At 49.6% G+C, this 27,378-nt stretch overlaps 1 protein-coding gene across 1 annotated transcript; it reads left to right on the top strand.

Annotated features, from left to right (window-relative positions):
- The first annotated feature begins 935 nt into the window (after positions 1 to 935).
- On the top strand, positions 936 to 27,378 carry PNPLA3 (patatin like domain 3, 1-acylglycerol-3-phosphate O-acyltransferase). Its single transcript, XM_081250321.1, has 8 exons — positions 936 to 1,183; positions 3,836 to 4,068; positions 5,241 to 5,306; positions 10,031 to 10,240; positions 11,531 to 11,591; positions 20,765 to 20,980; positions 22,099 to 22,231; positions 23,226 to 27,378. Exons 1-8 carry the CDS (start codon positions 997 to 999, stop codon positions 23,365 to 23,367), a joined length of 1,248 nt encoding a protein of 415 aa, XP_081106447.1. The 5' UTR covers positions 936 to 996; the 3' UTR covers positions 23,368 to 27,378.

Raw genomic sequence — 27,378 nt, 5'->3', positions numbered from 1 at the left:
GTGGGAGGGTCATGCATAACCCCTGTGTCCAGGGGCCTCACAGGTGGCATTTTGAATCCTGGCAGCATCTCCACCCGTCGTTTTACAGAGGACACGGGGCGGGAGGTGGGGCCTGATCCCAAAGCCCACACTCTGCACTCCATGTGGGCCTTGGTGGAGAGGGGAGGGGGCTCCTCTGTTCACAAAACAGGGGGTAGGATGGCCCAGTAACCTGGGTTGCTGGCTGTGCAACTCTGGGCAAAGGCCTAATCTCCCTGTGTGGGCTGCTCTGGAAATGCTCCGTGCAGTGTGGACACAGAGGTCAAGGGGATCCTAGACACTTCCTAAGGGCACCAGGAATCACCCAGGCCTGAGCCTCCAGAACTCCCATGGTCCTGCACTGCCCACCCCACCTCCCAGCACCAAGCACCTGTTATTCACAGTTTTTACTTAGAAGTGAAACTTTGAAAGGGAAGCTTCGTGTCATCATTAAATGAAAAATCTCTACCTCTTGCCATGAATTGAAGACATCATACAAAAACCTGCAGGAAATCAGACATGAAATTCTATTTAGATGCTGGTGTCTGCTGAAGGCTTGCTGACTCGTAAAAGGGAAATGATAAAGCGTCAAAAAGATACTAACAACCTAAGTGGGCCACTGTTAGTTTCTCCCTGGTTTAAGGGATGAAAAGGAACGGAAAAGGAGCTGTTTCTCTCCACGACACCCACTGCCATTGGAGCGTCGGAAACCTCTCTCCACCCTCACGCGGGCACGGGTCCTCCCCTCTCCTCCGCCCGGGTCCAGGCCCTCCCAGCCCTCCGCCGCCGCCCGCGTGCTGCCCCAGCATTGGGCGGCCCACCGGCTCCCTCGCTTGGTCCGAGCGGGGGCGGGGCCGGCCGGGTGACGTCACGCCGGGAATGCCTGGGGTGAGTGCACCCGGGCCGTCAGAGAGCCAGAGTGGGTGCCGGGCGGAGCTGCGGCGCTCTCAGACCCCGGACGCCCGACCCGCCGCCGCTATGTACGACCTCGAGCACGGCTGGAACCTGTCCTTCGCCGGCTGCGGCTTCCTGGGCGCCTACCACATCGGGGTGACCAGCTGCCTGAGCGAGCGCGCCCCGTACCTCCTCCACAACGCGCGCAGGTTCTTCGGGGCCTCGTCCGGGGCGCTGCACTGCGCCTTCTTCCTCTCTGGGGTCCCGCTGGGTAGGTCCGGGCCGCCGCGGGGCAACGCGCGGGGAGGGGGCGCGCGATGGAGCCGGGATTGGAGATGGAAACTGCGGGGTACACCCGGGGTCTCCCCAGACAGATGCCTCCTCCAGTGCGTCTTTTTGCCCCGCACCGGGGAGCTCTGTTGCCGGGCCTGGGAGGGGGGCGCGCCGGGTGGGTGGCTCTTTTGGGCGTGGGAATCCGGAGCGCCTCCGCGCCCCGACTCCCTTTTGGCGCCCGGGCTTGAAGAAAGCCCCCCCCGACCCAGCCTGGGACTGAGAGCCAGGTTGTCTCGGAGCGACGGGAAGGAGGGAGCGCGACGCCTGGTGGGGGGGGGCGGGAGGCGGGGAGTGGGGGTCGGAGGCCCGATTTGCCCTGCTTCCGGCCAGGCCAAGAAGGAGGCTTTGGACTGTGGCCCAGGGTGGCTGCCTTCTTCTCTCTGGGGACCAGAGGGACTGGAGACCCCTGGCCCCGGGCGCCTTTGATCTCCGCCCAGCTTTCGTGGGAGCGCTGGGGGCGGCTGGGTGCCTCTCAGGTAGAGGGCAACTTGCTGGTTTGGATTGAAAGGGGGTTGAGGAGAGGTGTTTTGTGGAGCGGGGGAGAGGGGGGTGAGGGGAGGTAGGAAAGTTGTCTCCTCCTTTTCCGGTGTTTGAGACCCTTCTTGGGGGCTGGACATCCCACATCCCCTCCTCTCCTCCCCACCACACCCCTGCTCAGTGCCCTGGAAACGAGGTCCTGTGCATTTGAATCTTGTCCTAACGAAGCATCTCTGTACTCGTGGGTACCAGTGAGAGGGGCGGACTGGGGCTTGTAGCCAGCCGGCCTAAATTACTAGGGTATGACATCCTGGGCCTGGGATCCTAGCCAGGGAGCAGGGCCTGGAGCAAGTGGCAACATGGAGCTGTTGGCATCCAAAGGTCCCCAGACAGGAAGATAATGCACCTTTTCATTAGCCCCTGTTTGTCTCGGCTTCCTTAACGGTTTACTCTTTACTCTACCCAGTGACTGCTGTGTCAGACACTGCCAGCAGGAATCCCTTGCCAGTAAGCACAGCCCTGCCATTGGATAGGACCAGGGAGCAGACCCTGGGCTGATGGAGAGGTGGGGATCAGGAGAGGCCACCGCGGCCGCCTTCCCCATTGAGGGGGAGAGGAGCAAAGGCAGGAAATGTGACCTCAAGGAGGATTAGACTGGCCACCTTGGGCTTGAGCAGTGATCAAAGCCAGCCCTTGTGTCCCAGGGTTGTTACCTGGAGACAGCCACATAGTCAAATGTTTAATTGGGACCAGATTCAAATGCACAGACCCCAGCACATGAAGTGCCCTGACTCCAGCGTAGAGGGCATTCGTAACAGGCAAGGACAGGTGCAGCCTGGGGTTGTGTCCTGCAGGGGGTGGCTTGGGACCACCAAGTCCCTGGAAAGTGGATCTGGAGGTCCTGGCAAGAACTACTCCGGAGGTTCTGGGTGCCCCATTTTCCTGCTGTAACTGCCTGTCTCACTTGGGGACCGCCAGGGAGCATTTCCCCAGGCCTGTGACTTGGGCGTGGCTCCTGAGAGCACCTCCAAACCCAGGCTGACTTGGCAGGAGAGACTGGCAGAACCAGCCAGCTGTGTGCAATTTTGTGCCTTCTGCCCGGGCTCAGTGGGACCACATGTGCAGGGAGAGCTGAGTGGAGGTCAGAAGTGGGTCAGGACCTGCTGATGTGTGTCCGGTCTTCTGCATCCCAGGATTTACAGATGACTAGGGCTCGAGCTGGGACAGGTACTCTTGCCTGCTAGGGCAGTGCAGACCAGCCAGAGGGGACCAGGCCAGTGAGTGAGGTCAGATGGACCATGCACGTGCCCTGTGCCCACTGGATGGTCTGGTAATTCTGACATTAGAGGTTAAAAGCTAAGTCTAGTTGTTTATTAGGTGCTTCATCTGGGTTGAGCACCTATAGATTGTAGTGTATCTAATCTTCTCTATTTCCAAAAGGTAGTTGAGTGTGGTCCCACATTAAAAACATGCAGTCTAACACTCAGAGAGGCAGTGAAGTGGCTTATTTTTGTTGCTCAGCTAGTAAGAGGTAGAGGCAGGATTTGAACTCAGGTCCAAGGCTGCGCTTGCTCTCTGCTCCCTTCAGTGTTAGGCCCATTCACGCTCAAGCTCCGACGCTGTGAGTCCCTGGCTTCTGGCCTTGATGGAGGGATGGAGGTGAGGAGAGGGCTCACTGGGCCTCTGGAGGGTCGTTCCTGTGGCCAGGGAGGGCCTAGAACAGCACTAACCAACAGAAATAGGCATAGCTTACATTTCCTAGTAGCCGCATGGAAAAAGTAAAAGACATAAGTGAAATTAATTTTATTTATCCCAGTCCAGCCAAAATATTATCATTTTCACATCTAATCAATATCAAACATTATTCATGAGATATTTTACATTTTGTTGTTGTTCTAAGCCTTTGAGATCCAGTGTGTCTTTTACCCATCTCAGTTTGGGCTAGCCACATCTCAGGCCCGGGAGCCACACGTGGCTGCTGGATCAGACAGCCCAGGCCTAGAGAAAGGGAAAGGTCAGCAGCTTCCCTGCTGCCAGGTTTCTGATCCTGCTGCAAAGCATTGCCATCTTCAGGGTGGTACATTCCTTTGTATATTTGTCTCTCTCCGCCCAGAGCAGACATTGCAGGCCTTCGTGGACCTTGTCCGGAGTGCCAGGAGTCGGAACATCGGCGTCCTCCACCCGTCCTTCAGTTTGAGCAGGCACGTCCGAGATGGTCTCCAGAGGTACCTCCCCGACAACGTCCACCAGCTCCTCTCGGGCAAAATGGTCATCTCGCTCACCAGAGTGGCCGATGGAGAAAATGTGCTGGTGTCTGATTTTCGGTCCAAAGACGAAGTCGTGGACGTAAGCAGTTTTCTTATCTGGGTGTTGTCAAGTCATAAAGACCGTTTCATTTCAGAAGCAACAAAGAGAGGGCTGTCGTAAGCCACCTGACCTGTTCTTTTCTTAAGATGCAAAAGAACCTGGTTGCCCACGATGCTGGTTAGCTTCCTGTACCAGGGCGATATCAGCTCTGAGTGCATCCAGCAGTCTGGTCCAGAGCGTATGCAAAACTGGAGTGTTCCAGGACAGTTTCAGTTTCAAATAACCCCTCCCCATCCTTCAAGACTTGGCTTATGACTGCTTGCTCCAGGGACCTCATCCCACATGTGTCCCTCCTCCCAGTGATGCCTGTTCCTTAATGAGGACCCCTCCAGTGAAGTCCCACAAGGGTGGGAGTATGTCTTATTTGCCTCTAGCACAGAGCAGCTCATTGGTAATATGAAAATACCACTTAGTTTGGCTGATACCTTTTATGAGAATTGCTTGGATATCATTTCACTTAACACAGGTCCCTACGAGCACGCAGCCTGGCACATATAACCAGCAGCTTCTCAGCAGCCAGTGCTATCTTCCACTTCACCTTGTTTGTGGAGGCTTTTTCTAGGCAGCCAGCACCTGTGCGTTCCCACGTGAGCCCTTTCTCTCCCTGCATCAGTGGTACATCCTGCTGAATGCTCGCTAGCGTGGCGTGACTCAAAGCGTGGGCCCCGGACCAGCAGTAGCAGCAGCGGCATCACCTGGGAGCTTGTTAGAATTGCAGGCTCTCAGGCCCCGCCTCCAACTTGCAGCATCAGAACCTTAGGGGTGGGGCCCCAAGTCTGTGGTTCGCCAAGCTTTCCAGGTGATTCTGATGAATGCCAGCGTTTGCAAAGCCCTGATCTAGCCCCTTCCCTGTCCATCAGCTAGTCACACACTTGGTTCTGTCTCTGATGGCCCAGTGTGACCCTCCTGGGGAGCAGGGGCAAGAAGCTACAGCCTGCAGATGGTGTCGTTAGAGAATTGATACTTGGGCCTGAAATAATAAGTGTGTAGGTTGGTTCATGTTCATTCAACCATTTATTAAAGCACCTCCTCTGTGCCAAGAGTGTTTTCAGGCTTGTTGCTCTTCTCGCTTGGAGAAGGCTTATCAGGACCCAGGGGAACAAAAGGCAGCCTGCTCTGGGCTGTGGTTTCACTCCCTTTTGTCTTCACAGGCCTTGTTTTGTTCCGCCTTCGTGCCTCTCATCAGTGGCTTGATCCCCCCTTCCTTCAGAGGTGTGGTAAGTCCGCTTTTAAACTGTGTTTGAGGGAATTCCCTGGTGGTCCAGTGGTTAGGACGCCTCATTTTCACTGCCAAGGGTCCAGGTTCGATCCCTGGTCGGGGAACTAAGATCCAGCTAAGCCAGGTGTCCAAAAAAAAAAAAAGAGGCACTGGGCTCAGGTACCCTGGGCCCCTGAGACCTGTCCCCAGACGTGGAGCCTTTTTGCCTCTCAGCCTTCAGACAGAGATTCCATAGCTGCCCCCTTCCAGGCTCTCTGGGCAGCAAAACCAACTTCGTGTAGAATAATTAGCTGGTTATCTGTAAGGTAAGCTCTTCACTTAATCTTTTTTTCTTTTTATTTTGGGAATTTTTTTTGACATCTTTATTGGAGTTTAATTGCTCTACAGTGTTGTGTTAGTTTCTGCTGTATAACAAAGTGAATCAGCTATATGTATACATATATCCCATGTCCCCTCCTTCTTGCATCTCCCTCCCACCCTCCCTATCACACCCCTCTAGGTGGTCACAAAGCACGGAGCTGATCTCCCTGTGCTATGCAGCTGCTTCCCACTAGCTACCTATTTTACATTTGGTAGTGTATATATGTACATGCCACTCTCTGACTTTGTCCCAGCTTACCATTCCCCCTCCCCGTGTCCTCAAGTCCATTCTCTACATCTGCATCTTCATTCCTGTCCTGCCCCTAAGTTCATTAGAACCATTTTTTTTTGATTCCATATATATGTGTTAGCATACAGTATTTTTCTCTTTCTGATTTACTTCACTCTGTATGACAGACTCTAGGTCCATCCACCTCACTACGAATAACTCGATTTCATTTCTTTTTATGGCTGAGTAATATTCCATTGTATATATGTATCACATCTTCTTTATCCATTCATCTGTCGATGGACATTTAGGTTGCTTCCATGTCCTGGCTATTGTAAATAGTGCTGCAGTGAACCTTGTGGTACGACTCTTTTTGAATTATGGTTTTCTCAGGGTATATGCCCAGTAGTGGGATTGCTGGGTCATATGGTAGTTCTATTTGTAGTTTTTTAAGGAACCTCCATAGTGGCTGTATCAATTTACATTCCTACCAACAGTGCAAGAGGGTTCCCTTTTCTCCACACCCTCTCCAGCATTTGTTGTTTGTAGACTTTTTGATGATGGCCATTCTAACCGGTGTGAGATGATACCTCATTGTGGTTTTGATCTGCATTTTTCTAATGATTAATGATGTTGAGTATTCTTTTATGTGTTTGTTGGCAGTCTGTATATCTTCTCTGGAGAAATGTCTGTTTAGGTCTTCTGCCCATTTTTGGATTGGGTTGTTTGTTTTTTTGATATTGAGCTGCATGAGCTGCTTGTATATTTTGGAGATTAATCCTTTGTCAGTTGCTTCATTTGCAAATATTTTCTCCCATTCTGAGGGTTGTCTTTTCATCTTGTTTATGGTTTCCTTTGCTGTGCAAAAGCTTTGAAGTTTCATTAGGTCCCATTTGTTTATTTTTGTTTTTATTTCCATTTCTCTAGGAGGTGGGTCAAAAAGGATCTTGCTGTGATTTATGTCATGGAATGTTCTGCCTATATTTTCCTCTAAGAGTTTTAAGTGTCTGGCCTTACATTTAGGTCTTTAATCCATTTTGAGTTTACTTCTGTGTATGGTGTCAGGGAGTGTCCTAATTTCATTCTTTTACATGTAGCTGTCCAGTTTTCCCAGCACCACTTATTGAAGAGGCTGTCTCTTCTCCATTGTATATTCTTGCCTCCTTTATCAAAAATAAGGTGACCATATGTGTGTGGGTTTATCTTTGGGCCTTCTATCCTGTTCCCTTGATCTATATTTCTGTTTTTGTGCCAGTACCATATTTTGTAGCTTTGTAGTAGAGTCTTAAGTCTGGGAGCCTGATTCCTCCAGCTCCATTTTTCTTTCTCAAGATTGCTTTGGCTATTCAGGGTCTTTTGTGTTTCCATAAAAATTGTGAAATTTTTTGTTCTAGTTCTGTGAAAAATGCCATTGCTAGTTTGATAGGGATTGCTTTGAATCTATAGATTGCTTTGGGTAGTATAGTCATTTTCACAATTCACTTAATCTTCACATGAGCACTGAAACAGGTGCCCAGTGGCCTATTAAGGTATAAGATGCTTAAGAGTCAGTTACTCACTTAAGGTAATAAGTTTTGTTATTTTTTTTTCTTGGCTGCATTGGGTCCTCGTTGGGGCACGCGGGCTTTCTTTAGTTGCAGCAAGTGGGGGCTACTCTTCGTTGCGGTGCACGGGCTTCTCATTGCGGTGGCTTCTCTTGTTTTGGAGCACGGGCTTCAGTAGTTGTGACACGCAGGCTCAGTAGTTGTGGCTCGTGGGCTCTAGAGAGCAGGCTCAGTAGTTGTGGTGCACGGGCTTAGTTGCTCTGCGGCATGTGGGATCTTCCCGGACCAGGGCTTGAACCTGTGTCCCTTGCATTGGCAGGAGGATTCTTAACTGCTACACCACCAGGGAAACCCAGTAATAAGGCTTTATTCTTAGGGGTTGAGGGTTATAATCCTCTCTGGGTCTGACTGTATCCTTTTCAGCCCGTGGCTTCGGGCAGAAGCTGCCGACAGGGCTGCGATTTGGTTCCATTCAACAAGTAGGTAAACACACGTGGCTAATCCTGAGCCCTGCCTCTGGTGGAAAAACAGAAGTTGAGGTGTTTGTCCTGCAGGCTCTGGACTGGATGCTGGGCTGTGCTGGACCACCTGGCAGCCTCCTTCTAGGGCAGCAGTTATCAGATGATTCTGTCCTCCCACCCGGGAACATCTGGCGATGTCTGGAGACAGTTTAGGTTGTTACAGCTGTGGGAGAGAAGACAACATCCCAGTGTGTCAGCAGGAAGGCACTTTAGAAACCCTCCTGGTTCACGCTTTAAGAGCAGCACGGTCCTCACATTGCAAAGCAAGTTGCAAAGGCAGGTTACACGTAGCCTCACTCATGCCCCAGAGCATCCCTGGGACAGACACATGGTTGCCCCTATTTACAGATGAGAAAACTGAGGCCTGGAGCCATGAAGTGATCACCTGCAATTCTAACAGCGCCAGCCTGGCAGACAAACCTAGAATCGCATGTCTGCTCTAGCGCATGTTAGCTGGACTACTTTGGACACATTTCTTAACCTCTCTGAGATTGAATTGGCAAGTGAGGGTTAATAATAATGAGGGTTAATAATAGTGCACAGTTGTAGTGTTGTTGTGGGAATTACATGCGATAATGCAGTGAAGATGCAGCATAGAGCCTGGCACAGGTAAGTATTCGGTAAATATGGGTGGTTTTGTCGTTGTTGTTATCTTTTCATTTCCCCCAGACTGCTCCAGCTGTGGTGCACACACAGTCATCCCCCTCAGTGTACTCAGATGAAACCTGCTGAAAATTAGAACAAAACGTTGAGGTTCCACTGAGCAAACTCAGAACATTCCTGTAGAAAAGTTAAGGGTGAAGGGAAAATTATACAAGACAGAGGAGTCATTGGACTTTATCCCTTGAGTGAAAAAAGAGTGGATATATGTATATGTATAACTGATTGACTTTGCTGTACAGCAGAAACTAACACAACATTGTAAATCAATTATACTCCAATAAAAACTAATTTTAAAAAATAAATAATAATTTAAAAAATAGTCACCTGCTTCCTCCCTCCTCGGTCTTAACTAAAGATTCCCGACATTTGGTCCTGTGTCCCTTTCTGCCAGTGAGGGTTTTGATGCCTTCCTGTATCTTCCATAGAAATCATGTGGCAACAATTTAGAAACTACTGCTGTGTGTGCACATCTAATCATTTTTGGACTCAAGGCAAGAATCTCTTGATAGCTAAGCCGTGGCTGAACGTGCCTGATTCTTTTTTGGACTTGTTTTAGGCCAAGGTGTGCCCTGAGATTTCTCCCTTTGGAAGGATTGGCTGGGGAAATTCTCCCAGTTGTGATATTTGAAGGCCCCCCCGTCTGTGGGCACCAACAGCTGGGCTGTGATGGTCGTGGGTTTGGGAATCATTCTAGACGTTGGTTTCATAGGTGTAGACTCAGTCCAAATTGTACCAAAACCTGCCTGCCCCAGCCTGGCTGTGGGCACTAAGGTTGTTCAAGGATATGGCTACAGGAAAACTGATTCTCACAGGACTTAGCCCAAATGCACATTTGTTGTGGGATAAGATGCCATTTTCAGAGAGCTCAAGTCCCAGGTTCACCGCGTCATTTAAGTCTCCAGTGCTGCTTCTCATTTCCCAGGTGTGGACGGGCTTACAGGTTAAGTGTCTTGTCCAAGATTCCTCAAGCAGCAAGGGGCCTCTGGAATTGAACCCATGACCATCTGTCTCCCTTAGGGCCAGGTCTACATCACACTCTGTCCCCAGTGCACACAGTGCCCCTGGTCTAAGCAAATTACATGGGTATGCCTAGGGGCGCCCACCTGGGCTCGGGACTTGGCCATCATAACATGGGCCAGACGCCAGCCTCTGTCTGCCTCTTGGCCAGGCACTTTTTTGTGCAGTGTGCAAACTACACAGCAGCATGTGGCAACCCTGAGCGCCAGCCTACAGCCTGGTCTGGCACAGAAATGCTCAGTAGGGATTTGCTGAAAGAGTGATTCAAAGCCCCTTACTGTATCTGCCTGCGGCTCTGAGAAGCCTCTGGCCATAATCTGAAACACACAGAAAACCCCAGCCCAGAGCTTCTGACAGTATGTCCTTTTTTTTTTTTCTCCCTTAAAAGCGATACGTAGATGGAGGAGTGAGTGACATCATACCCTTCTCTGATACCAAAACGACCATCACTATTTCCCCCTTCTATGGGGAGAGTGACATCTGCCCCAAAGTCAAGTCCACGAACTTTTTTCACGTGGAATTCACCAAGCTCAGTCTACGCCTCTGCTCAGAGAACATCTACCTATTTACCCGGGTGCTATTCCCTGCGGATCTCAAGGTGAGGGGGCCTGGGGGCATTTAAACAGCGCTGCTGTTCAGATCCCACCTCCAGGGGCTATGGCTTAAGTATGGGTAGCCTGGATAGTAGGATTTTTTTTTTAATTATCCCAATGATTCTTATTTGCATCCGTGGTCAAGAACTACACTGCAGGACATCCCTGGTGGCACAGTGGTTAAGAATCCGCCTGCTGAGCAACTAAGCCCACACACCACAACTACTGAGCCTGCGCTCTAGAGCCCATGAGCCACAACAACTGAGCCCACATGCTGCAACTACTGGAGCCGGTGTGCCTAGAGCCCGTGCTCCGCAACAAGAAAAGCCACCGCAATAAGCCCGTGCACCGCAATGAAGAGTAGCCCCCGCTCGCCGCAACTAGAGAAAGCCTGCGTGTAGCAATGAAGACTCAGTGCAGCCAAAAAAAAAAGAACTACACTGCATTTGGTGGTTTAATTTTTTTTTTTGGCTTGTGGAATCTTCAGAGATTGAACCTGGGCCCTTGGCAGTGAAAGCTTGGAGTCCTAACCACTAGACCACTGGGGAATTCCCAGTTTAATCTTTTTTTTTTTTTTTTTTTTTTTTTTTTTTACGGTACACGGGCCTCTCACTGCTGTGGCCTCTCCCATTGCAGAGCACAGGCTCCGGACGCGCAGGCTCAGTGGCCATGGCTCACGGGCCCAGCCGCTCCGCAGCATGTGGGATCCTCCCGGACCGGGGCACGAACCCGCGTCCCCTGCATCGGCAGGCGGACTCTCAACCACTGTGCCACCAGGGAAGCCCCTCATCTTTTTTTGATTGTTGTTGTAGCAACACCTAAAATAGTAAGAAAGTGGGTAGAATCTGCACAGTGCCAGTTCTCTGGGGAGAAGGAAGGCCGTGCCATGCAACGTATACGACAGCGTGTGCTTGTGGGGAGAGGGAAGGCTGGACAGCAGGATTGGTTTGCCCATGTGGTTTGTACACCGAGGAGCAAAGGAGGCAGCTCTTACTGTCCCACGACAAGTAGATCAGGCCCTGGTATTTGTTAGGGTGGAGGCTCGTCCAGGGACCCAGGGAGACCAGAGGAACCAGCACCCGTCATGCTGGGGTGCCAGCAAGGGCTGCACGGAGGAGGTGTCATTCGAGCTGAGTCCTGCAGGAAAGCAGAGCCCTGTCCCACCCCGCAGCAGCTGCGCTGGGCACATGGCAGCAGCTTGGAGCTTGGAGGGTTCTTGGCTTTGGGTCTGCCGTCTTCAGGTGATGTTGAAAGGAATGGTGCTTAGTGACTTAATTTACTTGATTTGTTCACAGGTGCTTGAGGAGCTATGCTTTCAAGGATATTTAGACACGGTCAGGTTCTTGGAAGAGAATGGTATGTATGGTAGGGCAACTGAAGTGCCCCTTTAACAAGCTTTCTGTTCATAGTCTTGGTCAACAGTCTTGGCTCCATCACTCAGCGCTCAGCACCTTCACCCACCGTCTCGCTCGGCCCTCTCATTAGTCCCGCGAGATAGGAAATATTTGCCCCATTTTACAGATGGGGAAACAGAGGCTTGGAGAGGCAGCCCAGGTCCGCACTCCACTCACTGGGAGCAGAGCTGGGACCTGAACCTGGATGTCACAGCCCCAGGGCTAGCTCTCCCTCTGCAGTGTCACCTATCTGTGTGCTGAAGGCAGTTCCTTTGTTTTTCTTTTCTGCTTGAACAATTGTGAACCTTTAGTTTGATAAAGAAGGAAGATAAACAGTTTCTGGGCCCCAGGTGACAGGAATCAGAATAGCTCCCTCTCCCTCGAGGCGGGTGTGGGCCACGCCCACTAGCCCAGCTGTGTTCTGGGGAAGGTTCCTGCCTTTGACTCATCCTGGCTTGTCCAAGCTGGGGGACTTGGGTTCTGGAAATGTTAGAGTGGAACCAAATATGTTTGCGGCTATTTTTCTTCGATACTAACGGTTGGTTCATGCATTAATCCTCTGAATTAGTCTTTGTCCAAGACCAAGGAGATGGTGTGGTTCACGGGACATACATGTATTTATCTACTCAGAAAATGTTTACTGCGTACTGTCTAGGTGCCAAGCAATTGACCACTCCACAGCAGACAGACGGATGTGGCCCCTGCCCTCCTGGAGCTTAGTCTCGTGGTTGTTGCCAAAATATCGGCTTCCCTGTGCACCAATGCCGAACAGAAATACGGAGACAGAGATTTTGGAGGAAGACAGAGATTGCTTTGTTTTTCTGCCAGGCAGAAGGGAAGACACGGCAGCCTAGGGCCTCAAGAACTGTGTCTCCCCTGCTTTGGGAATCGGAGAAGATTTTATATGTGGGGCTCGCAGTCCGGGGTATATGATAAGGATCAAAGTAGTGAAGGTCTTGCATTCTTCTTCCTGCTTTATTTCAAAATAACCACAGCTGGCGTCATGTCAGGCAGCCCGGTAACTGGGTTCATTTGTCTCTGGGTTATCGGCCTGTGACCTTTTTTCTGAAATGCAAATGCTGCAAGGGGTGATTTGCTACAAGGGAGTACAGGACGTAATTCACGTAATGTTACAGAGTAATGGGTTAGCTTTGTGAAGTACAGATTTACAGAAACTACAGATTAGTAACAGTTAAAAAAGAAAAAACAACAAACTAGGAGTGATTTAACTGTTTCAAGCCAGGTTATGTTTCTTCTCTAGCCTGCTCACTGTTACCTTTATTTTCCTTGTTCTCAGGAGAGGGAAAACTTCATTTCTGTGCTGCAACAAATTCCCCACTGCTAGTTCATTCCCTCCATAACAATGTAGGAAGGGAAACAGGCGTATTCTTGTCTGGCTAAGGAAAAAACTTCCGTTTTGCTCCATTTGACAAACACCAGCTGTCCGGCCCAGGGGCCCATCTATCTCCTATTTCAAATTTCCCGAGAGATGTGAACCCCAAGAAATCTTTATTGGGAGGATGAGGGACGACGGTCTGTCTTCTGTAGCTTCTTCAGGTTGGCAAGGGGCTCGTAGACCCTACCTAGTTGGGGTCATGGAGCTCTTGCCCTCAGGCAAGAGAAGGGCCCCAGCATGACTTATGTTGTTTTGGCAGGATCTGTTCTGAGAAATGGCTGGAATCTTTGCATCATCATTATCTTGATGTGAACCTATTGTAATCTGGAAGAGACAGAATTTAACAAGTAGTTTAAAAAAAGAAGCCAAAGATTAGTAAAAGAATTATTGTAGGGCTTCCCTGGTGTCTCAGGGGTTAAGAATCTGCCTGCCAATGCAGGGGACATGGGTTCGGGCCCCGCTCCGGGAAGATCCCTCTAGAGCCCACGAGCCACAACTACTGAAGCCCGCGCACCTAGAGCCCGTGCTCCGCAGCAAGAGAAGCCACCGCAATGAGAAGCCCGCGCACCACAACGAAGAGTAGCCCCTGCTCACCACAACTAGAGAAAGCCCGCGCGCAGCAACAAAGACCCAATGCAGCCAAAAATAAATAAATTTTAAAAGATAATAATCTGCCATCAATTTAAAAAAAAAGAATTATTGTAGCCAGGGGCCCAAGCAAGATTAAGAGCCATGTGTTTGGTAGTAATTTTGATCCTGATGTAGACAGAGTCAGTGCTTGGGTTACCCTGTTTAAAGGAATAGAGCCATTTGGTGTGGTCATATATATAATTTTATGTCCTATTAGCCCAGTGTGATTGATGTAGGTGTAACAGACCCCATTAGAAGTATTTGGAGGCGTGACGACCTAAACGTTAATAGACAAAATAGATCTCATTTCTTTTTAGCAGAATAAGCCTGAAACCCAGTCTAGGCCTGGCATTTCGGGGAGACTTGTAGCCAGGTAGCTGGTTATCTAGTTTCATCAAAGTAGGTTTTAACCTTTGATGTGGTATTAATATATAAATAACAGGAGCTATTGGTCACTACATGTGTGTTTTCTCTTTTTGTTAACATATGACCTAAAGCAGTTTTATCGTGTAAAAGTGTAGTAGTTACAAGAGGACACCTTTAAGAAGTAAGGTTGCAGTTACCAGCGTCAGCAGATGTTGTTTTGGGAATGGCTGGTGGCATCCCAAATCTGACACAGCTCAGAGAGCTCAAGTTCTTAGCAATAAAAGGACTTGGCTAAAATCACACCATAGTGTCACCGTTCATGATGTCAGTGTTTCTCTAGGTATGAGACAATTCAAGAAATGGGGCTGTAAAATCTTCTCCTGAAAGTATTTAACTCTCTGAAGGCCTGTCCTGTCAGTTTTTCCCAGAGCACAGAGGGCCTCATTTCAGATCTCCACCCTGAGCTCCTTGCTGGGGGTGTTGAAGGTCACCAGCTACAGCAACAGCTCATGATTTAATCCTTGTAGAAGTAGATGGCAAGTGTCAGTTTTCAGTCAGCGGGGCCCCTTTATGGTCATAATTTCAACCATGGTTTGGGGCATTTCATGACCATTTTGTCCCATGGTGCTAGGAACGCTCATTCCCAGGTCTGGCGAAGATTTTGCTGATAGGCCACTCCATGTGCAATTACTGGACTAGACCTTTACTAGTATCCAAAAGTCTCTGGACCACCTGTCTTCCTAGTCTCTTATGGTCCAGGACAATATTCCCTCTTGTTGTTTCTTCTCATATCTGGAGTTAGACTATTGCAATCATTGATCTCATATGGAACTATATATCATCATTTTATCGGAGGCTCAGTCACACATTTGGTAACGTAAGAAACAATACTTTTTTTGAAATAGGCAAAATACAAATAACATAGCTGGCAGTATTAATAAAGTCATACGTAAGAATTAAGCCAAGAACTTCCATTAGGTGCAGCCCAGTATATCCCAGGTCATCTGCCTTAGTCTGTTCTGTACCAATCCCTGTTGTTCAGGGAAATTGTCTATTGGCATTGTCCATAAGGTACTCAGCCCAGTTTCCTAGTGTTACTAGACTGATTATCCTTAGTATGATTTAACTGTTCCCAGCATAGAGTAGCCTTTAACCTTAAATTACCATAGCCTGGTGTTAATTACATAAATCCATCCCATAATTGTAGGAGGTTTTATTCCTTGGCTGAAATTTTGCTTGTTGTTCTGACTGAACTTTGAGTAATAGAGGAAAATTCATATTTATGGTCAGGGTCAGAGCAGGTATTATTAATTGGTCAGGTGAGGGGATCTCATCTAGTCATATCAATAGTGGCCTTGAACATGACAATAATTTTCCTTTTAAGATAAATTTCCTAAGAGTCAACCAATTAGAGCCTTGGAGTGGAGAAACCCACTCAGGTAACCCAGAAGTACTAGACATAGGTAATTGGCCACAAACCCAACAATTGGATTGATTTTTAAAACTAGCATAGGATCGTGCCTGTGATAGAAAAACATTTGATTCATATGCAAAGGTCCAAGAAGTCAAGAAAACACTATAAATGAGCATATGAGATTTGGGAAGTTGTATCCAAAAAATCAAAAGGGTTTAGAACACTCAGTCAGATAAGATCATAGTCACTGTGAAACAATAGTTTGTGCACTTAGCCAAAGTAACAATGAAAGATTTTGAAGACAAATATCAAACAAACAAACATTAATACCAGGTGTTAGTTTGATATTGAATATTTCCCAGGTCACGTAAACCTGAAATTAATTTTTCTTGTATTTATCTATCTATTTATTTATTTATTTTTGGCTGCGTTGGGTCTTCGTTGCTGTGTGTGGGCTTTCTCTAGTTGGGTCGAGCGGGGACTACTCTTCGTTGTGGTGCATGGGCTTCTCATTGCGGTGGCTTCTCTTGTTGCGGAGCACGGGCTCTAGGCACGCAGGCTTCAGTAGTTGTGGCTTGCAGGCTCTAGAGCGCAGACTCAGTAGTTGGGGTGCTTGGGCTTAGTTGCTCCACGGCATGTGGGATCTTCCCGGACCAGGGGTTGAACCTGTGTCCCCTGCATTGGCAGGCTGATTCTTAACCACTGCACCACCAGGGAAGCCCTTTCTTGTATTTAGAATTGTTTGATTTGTAAGCGTTTACTTTTCTTTTAAGCCAATTAAATAGAGCACATTTACAAATTAACCTCAGCGACATTATGCAAAGACAAAAACACATACTGAGACATACACAGATAACAGACAGAGATCTCATAGTTTCCACTTGAGATTTAAAATGTCTCTTTGCCTCTTTTTTTTTTTTTCTTGGCCTGAAGTTCTACTAATTAACCCAAGGCTGAAGTCTCAGGCAAAGTGGGCTTTGTTTGTAGCTCAAGGACATTATACGAGTTAACTTCAAGCTTTGTCCTAGGCATATTTTTGTTCTCTCAGGGTCAGAATTTTGAAGAAAAGTATTTTAACAAGCTAGCTTTTTCTAATTGCACATGCAAAAAGAACTTGTTTTGCAATTTCAAGAAAAGTTTTATTTTAACCAATTTTCTCCAGAGTCTAAAGAATATTGTGGCCATACTGTCAAAAATCATCTTTCTCTTTCTGTGGTCATGGTTTCATAGCTAAAATTTAAACTAGATAGTGCTCAAATTGGCTCTGATAACAGGGGCAGACTGGCTGATAAAATGTCCCAGCAGGGATTGTCCCTCTGGGGAGGTGGGGTCTTAGTTTGGTCAGAAGAATCTGAAGAAGTGAGGGAACTTGCAGGAGTGGGGAAAGCTTGGTTCCCCCACCCCCCGCACCTGAGAGCTGGGAGAAGTTAGAAGAGGATCATTTAGAATGTCAAGAGAGTGGATTGTTTTGTTTTGTTTTGTTTTCTGATTCCTCAGGCTTTTGATTATGGAGCCACCTAGAGCGGGATTATAATAAAAGGGACATAAAGTCCTGAGCATAAGGGAACCTCAGTCCATTTTTCCCATCCTGTGGCAATAAAGATCTAATCGTAGGAGACCCATTTCTTTGTCATTGGATCATAGCTATAGGTCCACCAGTCATTTAAAATTTTCCCTAAGGGTTCCCAGGGAGGAAGTGCTTCCCATTTTAGCTCGAGCAGTTGGTAACAGAAGTTAGGTGTTAGCACGCTCAAATCAAAACATAAACCTTCACCTCATCAGCTGGAAGTCACACATAAAACATAAAACATAAAAGGAAAGAGCAAATGGATGCTCAAAAAGAAAAAGGAGAAACATATGGCGGAGACCTGCCCAGACGTGACTTCTGAGTCCCACTCGACCTGAACCGTTGCCCCAAAGTGGCACCTTACATCAGAATCTCCCTTTGCAGGGAGAATTCCACATCAGGATTTCCATTTGCAGGGAAATCCCCAGATTGGAACCGAAGTTCCTGTAAGGGGACAGTCAAAGGTCAGGGAGTGCACTCCAGGAGACTCACCGTAGGTGCTGACAGGTGCGTTGCGCCCTCTTTCTGATCCTCCAGTATTCAGTGTTTTCTCGGAGTGGAAGTCCAGGCCGGTGTGGGCAAGAGAAGAGAAGGTGTCCTCAAGGCAAAAGGAGCCTTGGCCGCTGCTAGGTCAGCCTCTCCCCCGTTCTCCGCCGCAGCCTCAGAGTTCCACCGCCAAGTAGGCAAGGCAGGCCGGGTGTGATCGGGGCACAGCCCTGCGGCAGGGAGTCCCTGGTGATCTGGCCTCAGAGAAATCCTCCAGCCCTCTGCTTTCCCGAAGGAGGCTGGTGTGGAGAGAGATCCCCGAGCTTTCGATCAAGCCTAGGGGCCCTGCGGGGCTGCCTGCCCGCGAGCAGATCCCAGACGGGCCCGCATTTTCTTGCCGAAATCTCAGCTTCTCTGTGCACCGAGGATGAACGGAAATACGGAGACAAGAGATTTTGGAGGAAGAGAGAGATGGCTTTATTTTTCTGCCAGGCAGAAGGGAAGACACAGCAGGCTAGTGCCTCAAGAACTGTCTCCCCCTCCTTTGGGAATCAGAGAAGATTGTATATGTGAGGCTCGCAGTCCGGGGTCTATGATAAGGATCAAAGTAGTGAAGGTCTTGCATTCTTCTTCTTCCTGCATTATTTCAAAACAGTCTCATCTGGCATCATGTCAGGCAGCCCTGTAATTGGGTCAGTTTGTCTCTGGGTTATCGGCCTGTGACCTTTTTTCTGAAATGCAAATGCTGCAAGGGGTGATTTGCTACAAGGGAGTGCAGGATGTAATTCACGTAATGTTACAGAGTAATAGGTTAGCTCTGTGAAGTACAGATCTAGTTATAGAAACTACAGATTAGTAACAGTTAAAAAACAAAAACTAGGAGTGATAAACTCTTTCAAGGCCAGGTTATGATTCTTCTCTTTCTCTAGCCTTTATTTTCCTTGTTCTCAGGAGAGGGAAAACTTCATTTCTACTTTTGCTGCAACATGGTTGGGGACAGATGTGTAAAGAGAAGGCTGACGGCGTGCTCAGTGCCGTGGCAGGAAGATACAGGATGCTGTAGGATCACACAGGGAGCGAGGGGATCTGCAAGGCAGGGGAAAGCAGGGCTTCAGGAGGATGTGAATCCATGTTGACGCTTTGAGGGTGAATAGGAGCATTCTAGGCATGGGGGACATAAGCATGAGGTGCAAAGAAGGCGTGTGTAACTGGCGTGGCGGAGGTGGGGCACCCAGAGAGATGGACAGAAAGGAGAGGGGCAGGAATGGGAGTAAATGAAAAGTGGAGGGACAAGGTTGGGCCTCATGGACGTGGTGAAAGGGTCTGCATCCCACAGCAATAGGGAGCCATGGAGGGCTGCCGAAGTGGGAGTGAGGGCGGTCAGAGGGAGCTTTAGAAGGCCCCCCCCCACCGGCTGCAGTGCAGAGAGGGTGAGGGCAGCATCCAAGAGGTCAAGGAGGCCGCCGTGGGCTTGGCCGGGGTCACGGCAGCAAAGGAGGTGGAAGGGGCCTGAGGGAACAGGACTTGGAGGCAACCAACCAGAGATTCGGGAGGAGGAAGACTTAGGGATGAAGTCCTGGCCTCTGGCTTCTGCAGCTGGCACTGGGGGAGAGGGACTCTGCTCAGTGTTCGGGCCCTCAGGAGGGCGAGGGTTCTGCAGGGAAGCTCAGGCCCCGTGTGTGGTGCCCCGGGGGCATATTTGGGTGGTTGTGCAAGGAGCACAGTGATGTCAGAGTCCGAGGTTCTGGAAAGCAGTCTGGACTGGGGATGCAATTTGGGAGCAACCTGGGAATAAATAACAGTGATGGACCCTGTGGAAGTTACTAGGTGACTTTGGGCAAGCCACCTCCCCTCTCTGGGCCTCCGTTTCCACATCTCTAGCAAAAGACATTTGGATTAAATGATGCCAGGTGATTCTTAGTAATTCTAAAGACCGGCATGCAGCTGGGCGCTTGCAGCATCTGTGCTGGGTTTGGGTTTAATGATCTAAGAGAGGTCCTCCCTCGGCCAGGCTGGCCTCCTCGGGGTCCTGCAGAGGACGTGTGGGGCTGGGCCAGGTGTCCTCTGGGAACAGACATGCCTAAGGGAAAGTAAGTCCCAGGGTGTGAGCTATGTGTCTAAAAGAGGCCGGAAAGATCCAGGGGAGCATAACTGGGAGCTGTAACTTGGGAGCAAGGTGTGGGCATCCAGGGGCAGCCCCTGGTCTTTTGTGAATTCTTCTTCTTGCATCCTCTTTTATTTTTTTAAAAATTTATTTATTTATTCATTTATTTTTGGCTGTGTTGGGTCTTCGTTGCTGCACGTGGGCTTTCTCTACTTGTGGCGAGCGGGGGCTACGCTTTGTTGCGGTGCGCGGGCTTCTCACTGCGGTGGCTTCTCTTGTTGCAGAACAGGGGCTCTAGGTGCCCAGGCTTCAGTAGTTGCGGCACGCTTGCTCAGTAGTTGTGGCTCACGGGCTCCAGAGCTCAGGCTCAGCAGTTGTGGCGCACAGGCTTCGTTGCTCCGCGGCATGTGGGATCTTCCCAGACCAGGGCTCGAACCCGTGTCCCCTGCCTTGGCAGGCAGATTCTTAACCACTGCACCACCAGGGAGGTCCAGCCCCTGGTCTTTTAATCTGAGGTTGGAAGCAAGAGGTGAGCCGAGGCAGGCGTGGGCATCCGAAACTACCTGTCCCGCTGCCCCCACCCAGTGTGCAAGCAGGAACCACCCACTGGTATCGGCTCCTGAGCCCCGGCGCCTAGGGCAGGGCCTGCACAAACCCCCTGACCTAATGCTTCTTTCGAGGCCGTGTGATGGAAGGGTGCCATCTTTGACATCATATCTTGATTCGATTCTCGCTGTGCCACGTATTGGCTGTGTGGCTTTGGACAAATCTCTTAACTTCTCTGTGCTTCTGATTCCTCAGCTGAAAAGCAGAGATGATGATAATGGTAGCAGTTGAATGGCTGCTGCAGGGCCTGGACCGCTGGCTTAACCAGTGGTTCCGTTACTATAAATTAGTTATAACCCTTAGCTTTGAACATCAAGAATCCACACGTGGCTCCAGAGCCCACACAGCTGGTGAGTGATGGAGCCAGGCGCCCTCGTCACATCCATCCGGCGTCAAAGCCCCGCCCTCCTTTCTCCCTGCTAGGACTGCCTGCCCTCGTTCATCTCCGCCTTGTACTAATAACAGGCCTGCGGCTTCCCTCTAATTTGGTGGGCAGGTGTGTGTGGGTGAGGACCGACCCCGCCGCCCGAAATTGCCTGACGGGTTTGTTTCTGTGCCCTTCGCAGGCATCTGTGACAGGCTCCCTCTGTGCCTGAGTGCATCCTCAGCAGAGTCGGAAGTCCTCGAGGCCCCCTGGGAGCACGGGAGCCTGCAGTCTTACCCGGGCATGGCCGCCCGGGAGGCGAGGCCTGAGGAAGACAAGCTGCTGGATCAGCCGCACCTCAGCATCCTGCCCTCGGACGAGAGCATCCTGGAGACCCTGTCGCCCAAGCTCACCATAGGTGCCGGCTCTGGGGGCGGGACGGCAGAGGCTCTCTGTGACCCTTTATGAGGCAGAAGGGGTGGCTTCCCTGTGTGTCGTAGAGGAAGGTCATGTCGCCGCGTGGGAAGAGATGGGGCGGAGCGACCAGGGCAGGCCCGTGGGGACCCGCACCGCCCAGCACGGGCCTCCCATCCCCCTGGGTCCTTGCCCAGCCTCCCTTCCCATGGGGTCCTGGCCAGAGGAAAACACCCTCCAGCTGAGTTTTGTGTTAACTGGCTGTGCTCTCTGCTCCTGAAGTCCAGGCACGCTGGATATTGGGGGGACCCCCGGGGTGGCCTGTTCTTTGAGAATGCCGTTCTCTGCCTGTCCTCCCATCTCAAAGCCTTTTCTCTCTCGAGAAGCCCCTCCTAATTTCTCCCTCCCCGCAAAATCACAGTTTTGAACCTTCACTGAATCTGGTTATTTTATCATGTCATCGATTTTTTAATGGATAGATGAATGCACCGTCCAGCTTCCAGCTGGGCATTTGGGGAAATTCAAAGATGAACAGGACAGGGATTTCCCTGGGGGTCCAGTGGTTAAGACTCCGAGCTTCCAATGCAGGGGGTTAGGGTTCAATCCCTGGTCCGGAAACTGAGATCCCACACACCGCAGGATGTGGCCAGAATAGAATACAATAAATCAAAGACGAATGGGATGCCGTTTCTTGCCCCTCAGGCACTAACACCCCAGGAGTTGCACTAACCAGAAGCTGCTCAGATTCATGTGATTTGAGGCATCCGCAAGGTCATTGCAAAGGGGAAATACAAGGCTAGGGGGTTCCAGGCAGAAGAGATGGAATCCAGCTGCAGGTGCAAAGAAGAGCTCATAAAACTGGGGCCAGGGGCACTTTGAGAAGTTTGTGTATGCCTCCAAAAATAGTCAGTTTAAAAGAGAGTCTTTAAAAGGGACCCTATACCCTGTAGTCGATCCAAGGGCTACTTGGGCACATTCCCCACCTGATCTCATTTGTGGACGCTTCTGATTCTTGGGCTGCCAGGATTTGTATATTTCACAGAAATTCCAAGTGTCCCCCGGGGAAGATGATTTGGTTTTTTTACACTGGTGAGAGACAGACCTCCGAATTATATTTTTCAGCCCTGAGGGAAGCAGTTAGAAACCAAGATGGGTACATAAGCAAGATGTGCAACTTCTTACCAATTAAGGTCATGTCCTACATGGTGCTGCCCTGCACGCTGCCTGTGGAGTCTGTGATTGCTGTGGTCCAGAGGTGAGCGCACCACGTGGCTTTGTGGCATCCTCATGGAAGTGGGGAGAGGATTAAGTGGGAGAAGCTGTGGAAGGCCCTCGGCCTGGGGCCTGGCTCCTTAAACATCGGGGTGGAGTTCACGGCCAGCGTGGAACACCCTGGAAAGGTGCCTCGTTGGCAAGCCCCTGCCCACCCCTCCTCCTTTCTCGTTGCTGTTACAGGTTTGTCACTTCTTGTAGGTCTGCACTTCTATTTTGGGATTTTATTCCTGGTGTGTTGGAGGGATCTGAGGCCAACGCTGGGGTGCCTGCTGGATTCCTGGGCATTTGTTTTCCCTCAGTTTTCTTCTGATTTACTTTGGTGTTTATTTTCTTTTTAGCGAGTTAGTCAACATGTCCCTCAGTCCATCTTTTAAAGTCCCAACCGTCCTTCAAAATCCAGCTCAGTTCTCCAGGTTTGGGCATCCTCCCCAGAGCCCTTCTCCACCCTGCCAAATCAGCCACCCGTTCCCGCACAGCCTTGCCCTGGGTTGAGGGCTGCTCTGGCATTTCCCAAAGCCCGAGATGTGGGGTCCTTTTCATGTCCTGGGTGCAGGGAGTCTGGAGGGCAGTGGTCAGTCCTCCTTGGGCAGCTCCCTCTGCTGCGCTCGCACGTGGCCAAGCCCAGGAGACCTGGGCGCAGGGGGTGGTTCTCAACCGCAAGATGCTCTGCATCGGTGGCCATGTTGCCACAGAGGAGGAGGATCCTGGAAAACCAAGGTCTTTTCCTTTTATTTCCACGTAAGTCCCTTGAGCGTTCCCAAATCAAAAAATGGCCTAATTTTCCTTTGGGCTCTTAGGTTGGCTTGTCTTTGGGAATTTATCACAGCGGGGTTAGAAGTGACCCTGGCAGTTTACCTGGATGATGGTATCGTTGTAAGATGTCTGCCTTTGGTTAGGGTTTGGTTTTGTTCTTTTTGTTTTGGTTTGTCTTCCTGCTCATACGACGTGGGTGTCTCTCTGTTTTATTCCTGCAGACTGGTGACGTGGTTTCCAGACATGCCCAGCGACATCCAGTGGCTGTGGTGGGCGACCTCCCGGATTTGTTCTCGAGTGATGATGCATATGCTCCCTGTGGAGCCCTACATCAAAGACACAGGACAAAAACTCTTGAATTAACCAAGCCGCTATAGCAACTGTTGCCATGGGCTCTCCTAATATAAACCGGACAGCCCCGCGACTGCACAGTAGGTAAAATATTCACCATGTAGCAACCTTGTAGCACCCTGACCAATCGCCTGATGCCATCCTGCCAGCAGGAATTTTCTTTGTCTTCAGGCTATAAAAGTTGGCCACTAACCCACAAAGGGGGTCGGCTCTGCCTGGTCTGTCAAGAAGTGGGCCCGCTGTATTCACAGTGCCCCTCACTAACTCTGCGCTTTATTCTCAGTAAACTCACTCTTTTCCAAGATACTTCTTCGTGTCTGGAAATTCTTCTTCCAACCCACGTGCGGACCACGACGTTTTGGTGGCCTGTACGGGGATATCTCCTGGGGGGATCTCCTCCCCCACCTCCTCTCCTCATTCCTTAAGACAGACTCTCTGTGAACAGGCAAGCTGCCGTGGAAGCAATGGAGGAACTCTGGCCAGGGCCACACCCTGGTGTGTTCCGAAGGCTCCACGGCTCACTTCGCCCCAGTAACTGCCGCCCAGACGGGGGAGGATCCCTCTGTCTTCCTTCCGGCTGAGGACTAGGCCGATTGTTATCGTGCGGGCACGGGTCAGGCATTTAAAAGCCATTAGGGCACCTGCCGCTTGAAGACTCCGTGAAAGGATAAGGGGGTCACAGAACAGACCAGGCTGTTAGAGCATCTGCCCCCAGCAAGACAACTTCCGTGCACCGTGAGGCACGTATTGGTTCAAGCAAATCACGGAGCCCCCTCCCCTTGGCCGCCACCTGCCCGGCAGGACTACGAGGCCGATTCCTCAGCCTGTCTTCTCTGTTACTTTCACCTTTTTCTCAGTCCGGATTGACTTACAGGAGCCTAGGCGTTGCCTCTGAGCCGTCCCCGGAGTGCCTTCCACGTTTCAGGGCATCGCCAAGCGGTGAGCCACCCGGTGGGTCCCGGGAATCTCCCTCTCTTTTCTTTCTTTCCCTGCCTGAGTCGCATGGTGCCTCAGTCGCACGCTCAGGGGTCACCTCTCACGGTCGGACACGATTGTTGGGACGGTTGGCCCATTTTGTGCCTTAGTCGCACGGAGAGATCACTGGGACAAAGGGGACGCCTCTCTGTCAGCCGGTGACTCTCAGTATGCCCATTCTATGGCGTACAGGCTAAGAATGGGTTTTGCGACGTCTCGGGAGCCTCCCTCGGACTCACCCCTCGGCTGTATCCTCAGGAACTGAGAAAATTTGACCCTGAAAATCTCAAAAAGAAGAGGCTCATTTTCTTTCGTAACATGGCTTGGACCCAGTATAAACTGGGGGACCGAGAACAATGGCCTGTCAATGGCACACTAAATTCTAACACGATCCTCCAACTTGATCTCTTTTGGCGGAAACAAGGAAAGGACTCAGAGGTTCCTTAAGTCCAGACCTTTATGGCCCGTAGTCAGAATCTGGACCCGAGGGACTCATGCCGCATGTGTCTTTCTGTTGCCGCCTTATCCCCCCGACCCCCTCTGCCTCCCTCTCCAGCAGATCTCCTAGGCGACCCTCCACTCAACCTCTCCTGTTCCCCACCCCATGAACCCTCATTGCTTCAGCCCCTGCACCCACCTCAGCACAGCTCCCCAGTAGGTACCCCCTTATCAGGGTGAAAGCCCCCCTCCCCTCCCCACACAAGATCCAGGACTGCCCAACGCCAGGAAACAGATTCTAATATACTTCCCTTAAGGGAAGTGGCAAATGGAGACATGGGCACTATTAGAGTCCACGTTCCCTTTCCCGTGTCTGACATTTCCCAAATTCAAAACAAGTTACGTTCCTTCAGTCAGGATGGCCACAATATTCTTTAGAGTCCAGAGAAAATTGGTTAAGATAAAAATTTTTTGAAATTGCAAAACCAGTTCTTTATGCATATGCAATTAGAGGAAGCTAGCTTGTTGAAATACCTTTTTCAGAATTCTGACCCTGAGAGAACAAAAATATGCCTAGGACAAAGCTTGAAGTTAACTCTTACAATGTCCTTGAGCTACAAACGCAGCCCACTTTGCCTGAGACTTCAGCCTTGGGTTAATTAGTAGAACTTCAAGCCAAGAAAAAAAAAAGAGGCAAAGAGACATTTTAAACCTCAAGTGGAACCTATGAGATCTCTGACTGTCTGGATATATGTGTATGTCTCAGTATATGTCTGTGTCCTTGGATAACATTGCTGAGATTAATTTGTAAATGAGCTCTATTTAATTGGCTTAAAAGAAAAGTAAGTGCTTACAAATCAAACAATTCTAAATACAAGAAAGGGCTTCCCTGGTGGTGCAGTGGTTAAGAATCAGCCTGCCAGTGCAGGGGACACGGGTTCGAGCCCTGGTCCGGGAAGATGCCACATGCCACGGAGCAGCTAAGCCCGTGCATCACAACTACCGAGCCTGTGCTCTAGAGCCTGCAAGCCACAACTACAGAGCCCACGTGCCACAACTACTGCAGCCCGCACACCTGGAGCCCGTGCTCTACAACAAGAGAAGCCACTGCAATAAGAAGCCCGCGCACTGCAATGAAGAGTAGCCCCCGCTCAGCGCAACTAGAGAAAGCCCACGTGCAGCAATGAAGACCCAATGCAGCCAAATAAATAAATAAAAATTAATTAATTAAAAAAAAAGAAAATACAAATGAGATAAGAGCTTTGAGTGAACTTTTTAGGAATAATTATGTTTTAGGAATGTCTACTTAAGAATAATCTCTCCAGATATTTGACAATTTAAAACATTTAGAGTTGTGCTAAATTAAATTAAAGGATGGAATTTTATTAAGTAACTAGTCCATTTCCAAATAAAATAAGATACTGAAACATTAATTACTGAACACTGGCTTCCTTTTACAGAGAAACAAAAGGTTTAGAACTACTAAGAAATGTGTGGTGCTCACTGAGATACTTTCTGTAAGAAGCGTATTTTTCAAGGAATCATTACTTAGATTTATGTTTACCAATCTACAGAGTGCTGCTATGAAGGACAGTTCATGGTTGCTTAAGGAAAGTAGGATGTATGTTTTCAGTAAAGAAGGTGTGAGGAATGGAGTTACATTTTATTAAGAAAAAAGGAAGTAGGTCTAATTTAGAGTTGACTGCTTCTGAATGGGAAAATAAAGTGATGGATACAGAAAGTGATAAAAAGTTTTGTGAAAAGTGGACCCTGAGGAAAGAGTTTTTTGTTTTTGTTTTTGTTTTGCGGTACGCGGGCCTCTCACTGCTGTGGCCTCTCCCGTTGCGGAGCACAGGCTCCAGACGCGCAGGCTCAGTGGCCATGGCTCACGGGCCCAGCCGCTCCGCGGCATGTGGGATCTTCCCGGACCGAGGCACAAACCCGTGTCCCCTGCATCGGCAGGCGGACTCCCAACCACTGCGCCACCAGGGAAGCCTGAGTTTTATGCATAGTCAGGATTGACTAAGCTTAGAATAAATTTAATTAAGTAAATGAATTTTAAAAGTAAGCTGGTGCAAAACTTGAATTTGGCTTTTCTTTCTGTTAAGAGGACAAGTTTTCTTAAAATGTTGAACTGCCTTTGATAACAGATTTTAAATTTCTTTACCTCTTAAGTGATCTGTTCTGTATTTGCCTTTGAAATCTTTTATTGTTACCTTAGCTAAGTAAAGAACTATTGCTTCCTTACGTGTTGTCATCTGTCATTAACAGTAACCAAGTTACTTTGTTAATTTTACTGTAATCAGATTTTAAATGCGCCTTCTTAACATGCCTTCTTAAGTCTTTTTTTTTTATTTTTTTTTGCGGTACACGAGCCTCTCACCGCCGTGGCCTCTCCCGTTGCGGAGCACAGGCTCCGGACACGCAGGCCCAGCGGCCATGGCTCACGGGCCCAGCCGCTCCACAGCATGTGGGATCTTCCCGGACCGAGGCACGAACCCATGTCCTCTGCATCGGCAGGCGGACTCTCAACCACTGAGCCACCAGGGAAGCCCGCCTTCTTAAGTCTTTTGTCATTATAGACACTTACAGTTTCACTCTAATGCCTTT

The sequence above is a fragment of the Mesoplodon bidens genome (genome assembly GCF_964165515.1).
Source record: "Mesoplodon bidens genome assembly, chromosome: 11".
Lineage (NCBI taxonomy): Eukaryota > Metazoa > Chordata > Mammalia > Artiodactyla > Ziphiidae > Mesoplodon > Mesoplodon bidens.
The sequence above is the reverse complement of the archived record's forward strand: the minus strand, read 5'-3'. Positions and strand labels throughout refer to the sequence as shown.